This window comes from Scatophagus argus, chromosome 3 (assembly GCF_020382885.2).
Source record: "Scatophagus argus isolate fScaArg1 chromosome 3, fScaArg1.pri, whole genome shotgun sequence".
Classification (NCBI taxonomy): Eukaryota; Metazoa; Chordata; class Actinopteri; family Scatophagidae; genus Scatophagus; species Scatophagus argus.
This window is the reverse complement of record NC_058495.1, coordinates 18,369,682-18,378,230: the sequence shown is the minus strand read 5'-3', so window position 1 is coordinate 18,378,230 and position 8,549 is coordinate 18,369,682. Positions and strand designations below refer to the sequence as shown.

General features: G+C 39.1%; 1 protein-coding gene across 1 annotated transcript; it reads right to left on the bottom strand.

The window, feature by feature from the left end:
- Positions 1-6,201: 6,201 nt before the first annotated feature.
- LOC124056695 (transmembrane protein 233) lies at positions 6,202-8,269 on the bottom strand. The gene is made up of 3 exons (XM_046384393.1): positions 7,901-8,269; positions 7,160-7,294; positions 6,202-6,452 (listed from the first exon to the last, which is right to left on the bottom strand). The coding sequence occupies exons 1-3, from the start codon at positions 8,084-8,086 to the stop codon at positions 6,441-6,443; spliced, it is 333 nt and encodes a 110-aa protein (XP_046240349.1). The 5' UTR covers positions 8,087-8,269; the 3' UTR covers positions 6,202-6,440.
- Positions 8,270-8,549: the final 280 nt, after the last annotated feature.

Sequence of the window (8,549 nt, the reverse complement as noted above, 5' to 3'; positions counted from 1 at the left end):
CTGTCACGGTGATCTCGCTCATGAGATCTTGTTTTTGCTCAAGTTGTTCCGACGTATTATTTGCTGGGAGAAATGACACAACATTATTCGCTCTGTGTAAGTCCATGAGGCTACAGCTGGCTGATGTGCATGAAGGAGAAAAACAAAGAGATTATTCCATAAAGTGAGAGACTTATATAAAATGTTTAATTCATTTTAGAATTACATTTACTGAGGCAATAAGTTATTAGCGTTCATCAAGGCGGACACTTTCAAAACAAAACAATTCTTTTTGCAAATGTCTCATTTACAAAGTGAGGGAGCTGAACACTGCCGCATTACCATTTTAATTTCAAATATTTTGTTTGTTGGCATCAGTTTGTGTTTTTTGCATTGCATTAATGTTGCAATGTAAATGCAGGCGCTCCATGGAAATGGCTTCCTCTGCTGTTGTGCTTTCTTAATATGGACATTGACAACTACAAAAACTATGAATGTAGTTCACTTTACCGCAAGGCAGGATCATTTCTGGGGAAAATGTATAACATTTTGTTTGAGGCCCCTCTACAGGCCAAAAATGTTATTACTGGCAAGTGTAGAAAAGGTCCAGTTTGTAACTTTGAATTGACTTTGTAAACTAACAGGCTTCATGTGAAAAATCAAGAATCTCCAACTTTCCAATGGGACTGAGTGTGCAGCAAAGATAAAAGTGTTAGTAATTTTTATCTCAAAGTCATTAATCATAAACTAATTAATATAAAGTAATTAATGAACTCTTAATTCAGTGATTTGGGATCAAAGTCGGTTATTACTTTGAGTGGGAAAAGTTGTTGCACAACAGATTGGCACTTTGGTTGCACTTTGGTTCTTTTAAGAAGGTCTTCTCAGAAGCAAAGGCAGAAGAAGGCTGGGAGGACATGCTAAAAAAAGGTGCACACAGCTGTAACAGCAGAAGATAAGACTTCAAACACTTTCGTCTGTCGTCTGCTTGCCATAAACGTAAATTCCATCCACCTGTGGAATGATTATTAAAATTGCCGAAAAGAGAATGTAAAATATGTGGGAGGAAACATTTCTTTACTGCCCGATTTTGATCAGCTGCTGAAACTCTAATTTGCTGCTTCAGAAAACAATATCAGCAGTCGTCCATTTTGAAATATAGTTTAGACTTACTGCTGAGGAACGCTCAGACAATCTTACATCTTCCTATTTACAGATTACATCATTTCAGCTCCAGCGAGGTTCACTGGTTTTAATCTGTGGCCTTTCTAACTGCACCATCATGACTTAGGGAGGAGTAAGATTTAGTGACATCTAGTGGTGTGGTTGCAGATTGCAATCAGCTGCCCTCATCAGCCCTCGTCTCGCTCTCCTGCCACTGCGAAAACCTGTGTCGCTTTGCTGGTTCTGTAGAAACACTGAGAGTTCCCTCTGTGGATCTAAAAAGCTCATTTGAAGGTACAATCCTTAGTTTTGGGTGATTATACACTAAATAAAATCGTAATTATGTGTACTATACTCCATATCTGCCCTTAAATCTGGACCTTTAACAATATGGCAGATGGTTTCAAAATTGAAAGATGTCACTACTGAAATGGGCACGTTGTTTCTTACAGATATTTTGAATAGGCTCACGAATCGTGGTTTTTCATTATCATATATATCTATGCAACTACTTTTTGACCATGATGATATATATATATATATATAATAGCAAAGGTACGCTGACTAAATGTAAATCATAAATCCTCATTGAGCACATCTCACCACAAGAACAACTGTTGATTTAATTTATAACCACACAGCAAACAACTCAGTAATTTTCCATTCGTCTCTCATTTTCTTTGCTTCCCGTAGATAAGCCTGATCGTCTTTTACACTGCAGTGTTGCTAATCTCCCCTAGCAAGCCACACACAACACTGTAATGCAGATACGCCTACACACATGAAGCTGATAAGGGTAACGTTTCAGAATGGGGCTAAAGAACTGCAGGACGTGTAATTCACAGAAATCTGTTCTCAGAGCAGGTACATTTTTGAATTCAGTAAAGTCTTAGTTGATCCTCCTACTGTATGTAAATTAGTGTGATAATCAGTTTCAGCCTGTGTTGACCTCACTGTGCAGTGTAGTCCATGATATAGCAGGCAGGTGTGTGTTGATGTTGGTATTTATACAGAGGACAAACTGTAGCAGGTCAGAAAATGACATTTCTTACACGTTACTCTTTGTGATAAAATAATTTCTAAATATAGACTATTATAATATGTTATTTAAGGTAAAAACGAGACAAAGTAAAACTTTTAAGAAAAGCTCATAGAAACAATATGCACTTTATGCAGTGCATTAAGCTTCTTACTTAAATGCATTTATATTTCTCAGTTGACTTCTCATGCTGCCTGTGCTTCACTCCTTCAGGATAATATCCCATTGTTTAGGTGTAAATATCAATAATAATGTTTGATGTGAGTTCATAAAGTCATATGACAAGGACAAAGACTTTATTTGTTTGCATAATGTAACATAACAGACAGATTTATTTTGATAACCATCAAGTTACGCTGCTGGGTGTCTATAACAATCAGTAGTGGGCACCACTTCAAGTGGACAAAGATATGTGTTGACGTAAGCGATATCAGTGTAGACGTGTATGTCAAAATACTGTGTTAACACGTTTATGAACGGAGAGAAAAGCGTCTCAACAGCAGAGAGCTGCAAATGCATGATGACAATGATGAAGATATTGACTGACCAGCAGCGTCAACAACAACAAACGGTCTAATTAATCAGATATGTCACAGCACAGTATGACTGTAATGACCATGATGAGGCCAGCACAATAAACTAGAGCATAACTAAGTGAATTGCAGTGATGAACAAACATGTAATTATTACCCTGCCCTGCGATTCCTCTCATCTCTACAGTGTGTTTCAGCTCAGCTGCTGGTTTCCACGCACATCACTTTACACTTGTGGTTTATTCTCTCAGCTCTGATGAGTGGCGTTTCCAGATGCACGCAGTGAAAAAGATCTAAAAAAAATCCACTGTGTACTACCTGTCATGATCACGTTTGTGTTTTCCTGTGATTCCTTTTCCCCCTGTGTTTCCTTAACTGTGTTTCTCTCTGTGGGTGTGGTCTCCGTCTTTACCTCTCCTGCACCTGTTCTTACTGCACACCTGTCCTGCATCAGCCTCATTAGTTCTGTTCTTATCCCAGTGTTTTCCTCAGCCTATCAACTCCTCTTATTTCTTCACCTCACCTGTGTGTCTCTGTCTGTCTCTTCACCTGCACTTCGTAGCCTTGGTGGCTTAGTTTGCATTTTAGGCCATTTTGGGTTCAGTTCTTATCAAGTCATCTGCTCTGAGTGCCTTCTTCTGTGGTTTTCTGTTAGTGCCATTAATCATATTGCGTTTCGTCTCTGTCATCTGGGTTCCACTCAGCTTGTGTAACAGCTACCAGAAGCAGACAAACTTAGCAGTTAACTGGTGGACATAGTGGAGAATTTAGCTGTTGGCAGATTTTTATCTAATGACATGGTGGAGACATGAGTGTATTTGAATTAACAATTCTATAAGGTGATAACATGTAAACATAATGCAGCCTTAAAAAAATAAATAAATAAATTTGGTATTTGCAAAAGTAAACCCTGCAAAATAAAATAACATAAAAAAAAAAAAAACACCACAACATGAATAGTCGAACGTGTCACAGGTTTTGGGTACCTGAACGCATGTTTATGTGTGCCTGCCTGCCTGCTCTGCGACATTCCCACAGTTATCCTCTTTCATTTACTCAAACTGGATCGTACTGCTGCTTCCTGGGCGGAATGTGTCATGGGATATGTAGGTATGGTGGCTCTATCTGGTGCTAATGGAAGCAGCTGGTTTGAGTGGCCTATTTACTGGCACTCTGTGTGAGTCATGGAGTGCTCTCCAAATGTACCGGCTGTGGTGCAGCTAGCAACACAACAGCACAACTTGAGGTGACTTGATGCTGCAAATGTGAGATGGAAAAGTGTTCATTATTCCGGTACAGAGGAAAACAAAGCAGCTGCCACACAAAGCTGTAAATCAGCATCTATTTTTAATGTTTAAAAAACTAAATGAAAACTCTATTAATGAATTTTGTTTGTGTGAATCTCCAATACAAAGGAGCTTCATTATATGGTAAGGTAATACATTTCCTGTCACAAAGATCCCTAGATAATCACACTAAGTGCTTTCAAGTTGCCTAATCCCCGCACTCATTTCATTTTTCATCTTGTTCTCTCGAGTTTTGCTTTGGTGCGGCATCAAAGAGGTGGCACCACAAACACGTTGCATGTTTCTTTCAAGTAATGGGAGATAATAGTACAAGATTACTGCCAAGACTAATTTGTCCAAGTGCAATAGAATAACTGCTGAAACTTGGCAGCAGTCCTGTTACATCAGAGGCACCTGCACACACAAGATTCCTTTGATGGAAATGAAAATGGCACATTTTGTTTTGTGTATGGCATGTATGATTTGTATCATAAGGGTGCATAAAGGTCTTTATTGCCCTGTGGAGAGCTGTGAAAATAAAGCCTGAAAGTGTTGTAGCGACGATGAAAAACTGAGATGAAATTAAAATGGGTGCCCAGGATCAGGACCGTCCTGCTTGAACCCCTCTGAATCATCACTTTATTTCCTCCCACATTTTATGACACTTTTCATATGTTTCAGTTACCTCGCAACAGGGTCAGTTCTGCTTGACCGCATGACATGCCGGGCAACCTGCAGCGCACAGGGGAGATTTATTTTTAGGTGGGGATATGCTGTGACATATCAAACTACATGAAAATGTCCAAGCAAGGCAGCTTGTGGTTCAAGGTTCAGGATGTTTCTATGTGAATGAACTAAAGTGAAAAAGAATTATTTTACATAGGCCTTTTTCTGTAAATAATTCTAATAGTTGTGCCTTGAAACCTTGGGTTAAACAGAACTAAAAGAAAAAATGGAAAGGATGGGTGGGGTGTGAGGATCTCATAGGCAACAGGTGTAGAAAATCTCAAAGATATGACATCTCCCTCATGAGATGTCAGAGTATTTCATTTGTATATCTTTCAATTTAACCACTTAGACAGTCACATCAACAATCCATCCATTCATCCATTTTCCGTGCCGCCTTATCCGTCATCCTATCCGAGCTGACTACGGGCGAGAGGCAGGGTTCACCCTGGACTGGTTGCCAGTCAATTGCAGGGCTGACACACAAAGACAGGCAATCACACACTCACACCTGAGAGCAATGTAGAGCAGGCAATCACCCTAATGTGCATGTTTTTGGGATTGTGGGAGGAAGCCGGAGTACCCAGAGAAAATCCATGCAGGCACAGGGAGAACATGCAGACTCTACACAGAAGCACCCAGACCTGGGCTCACATCACTAATGATAATTACAACAACAGCACAGACATTTAGAAACTCAGATAAACTTACAGAACACTGTTCTATATGAATGTGTAAACACCTTTTGAGCTTTTGAGCACCATGACTGATGGGTAATCCTGTGTTGAACTATTCAGTGTTGAACTGAGCTTTTTTTTGCTCCCTATAGTTAGGTACCTTACTGACCCTGTACCGTCCACTTAACAGGAAACTACCAGGCAATCGGCATCCACCCATTATCACCTGGTTTGCGTTTACTCTTATAGGATTCAGTAGCTTTGATGACAAATTCTGCTACAGTTTGGAGACATGTTAGGATAAGTGGCATCACTTAAATAACATGACAGCTGATATAGCCCAATTCTGTGATTAACAGGATTAGTAGATTAACAGGCTGTTAAAGAGTTATTTCAGCTATTTAGTCAGGTTGCTCATACAAAAAAAACTAAGGCAGCAAAGGCCAAGATATTCTGACTTCGAATCCCAACTGTGAGTCTCGAGCCAAATAGCCAAATTTATTTTCTGTTTACTTTTTTCTCTCTTTTCTTTGCTGTATTTTTGCATTTTTGCTGGGCAACAGCCACTGCACCCCCAAAGTGATAATTAAGGAACAGTAATTCATGTACAGAAGAGTAACAAAGTCAGTGAAATGAACCAACTTAACCAAAGTTTGCTAAAGGCTGAAGGTTTCATCATCTCACCTCAGATCCACAGAAGACTGTACCAAAACATACCAAACATACCAAAGTGAATATAACGAATATACATGTTCAGAACATCAGTATAGAGTATTAGCAGAAATAAAAGGGTTTTGTTTTAGGATTGTTAACATTAATCACCAAATACATTCAGCAGATTTAACAGATTGTCCATATGAAGAACAGCAAACCTGAGAGGAAGTAAACACAAGTCAAGTCAGAGTCCTTTCGTTGGCAGATGGTCTGAACAAACTGTCCCGAGGCTATTCAGACATCATCATCATCCTCACCATTGTCCAGTTTTCTGTTTAAGTCTCTTATTTTCTTGTCTCCCTCTCTCTCCACGTCTGTCGCACTAAAAATCCATCTGGAACACACACACACACATAAGGTACATCTTTTAAATTACATGTGGTGATTGATAACCACGGGAGACAAATCTGCCAGATTCAGATTGTAAAATGTACAATTTACTTTTATTTACACAGTCAATGAGTTTGGTTTATTACTCAGCGTATAAGTTAAGATTCACTTTTAACAGCAACCGCTAACGTTAGTTAGTGTCGTAAAAATTGCCATTTTGAAATAAAAGAATCTATGAATTTCCCTACTGCAGGACTAATAAAGGATCATCTTATTTTAATAATTTCCTTAAGTTTCATTAACACAATAAAAAACGAAATATTACCTTAATGAAATTAATAAACACTCCTCAATGAACTCTGTTATTGTGAAAACAATTGATGAAATAAGATGCATGATGAGTTTTAGTAATTTTTTTTTGTTATATCACACATTTGGATATTTTCAGTTTCCATAAAAATTCACCAAAAAGGGAAATTATTCTCTTGATAATTAAACAGACAAGAGCACTTGAAGCAAGCAACTAATACTTTGAATCATGGTCTCGTTTTTACAATAAATATACAGCAATATCCAATCAAGCTGACAGTGACATTATGATGTTTACAAATGCCGTAAATACACCGTAAATTTGGAGTGTGTAGGTGTATAGATCCACTTATAGAAACGTATAGATAAAAAATAATGATATGGTAGTGATCACGGTCTTACAGTGGTGAGATGAACAATGCAGGTGATGGCGATGATGAGAAGGCCGATGACGATGGAGGCAACAGCAACGTAGAGAGCGTTCCTTCCAAGCCGTCTCGACCCGTCATAGTCGCCGCGATAATAGCTGTTTCTAGACTGAGAGTGAGAAACCGCCGTTAAACATGAAATCTCATCGATACACTGGAGGAGTTTGCTTTAATGATAATAAAAATAGCAAACCCCGAGTGTTTGCTGCGTCCCAGAAATGAATAAGCCAACACTACTTACTAAGACTTACTTACTAAGATTGGTAGAAAATTCAGTTTTAAATTACTTTTTAATTACTTAAAAAGCTTTAATCCTAGTTGCATGGTTTAGCAATTATAATGACAGTGACAAAATTACACTTGACGGGCCTGCAGACAGACTACCAGTCTGGTAAAAGAGTACAGTGTTTACAGTCTGCTTTTCAACATGGACATTTTGTTTCATTTTGCAAAATGGAAGATCAAGTGTGTTTGTTTGATGGGCAGAACAGGTGTGTGTGTGTGTGTGTGTGTGTGAGAGTGTCCAACACTGTGACTCAACACAACATGTGAGAACGCTGCATAACTGAAACATATTAAATGCCCTGAAAAGAGAGCAAATTTTGATTCTCCCTGACACGTTTTTTCCTTACTGATACACAGCGGTACATCTTCACACCATAGCAAATTATATACATATACATATATATATAGTCCCTTTTCAGTCCATGCTCACCATGATAGAGAAGACCAGGGCCACAATGTTGACGGGGTATGCAGGACAAAAGCAGGTGAAAATAGTCAAACAAAGGTAGCTACGGAGCGGAGGTGGAGGTTCTTGCTCCTCTATAGAACTGCGGTCCAAAAATGCGCTCCCACTCAGGGAACTTTTCACTTGCGAATTAAGCACTCCAAGAGCCATTGTACTTCACAGCAATGAAGCAGTCGGGTGGTAAAAAAACATCCAAATAAGAAAGGGTGAATAAGTTACAGAAACAACAGAAATTTTAATTAAAACATAGAAGTTCAAAGGTCAATGGTTGGTGTGTCTTGATATGTTGCTTGCTGGTTCTAGTCCTCTCTCAAATCTGGAAAAAATAAAAGTTTGTGTGGAGAGGGGGAGCAGGAAAGACGTGGGAGAGGATCACTAACCCTGCTGGCCTCCACCCAGGACGCTGCCCTGAGATGAAGTGTGAGCAATCAGACTCTGTTTACCACCGCTGGCACCTCACAGAGACACAAAACATGCTGATGGAACAACATGGAAATGATCCTCATCAACAGTTCACCACCAGATAACATGTGTGAATGTTGTCTACACAGTATTTACAGTGTCTGAGGGTCAGAGACTCTGCTGCATGGTGTGCCTCTCTTTTTTTGTTTGT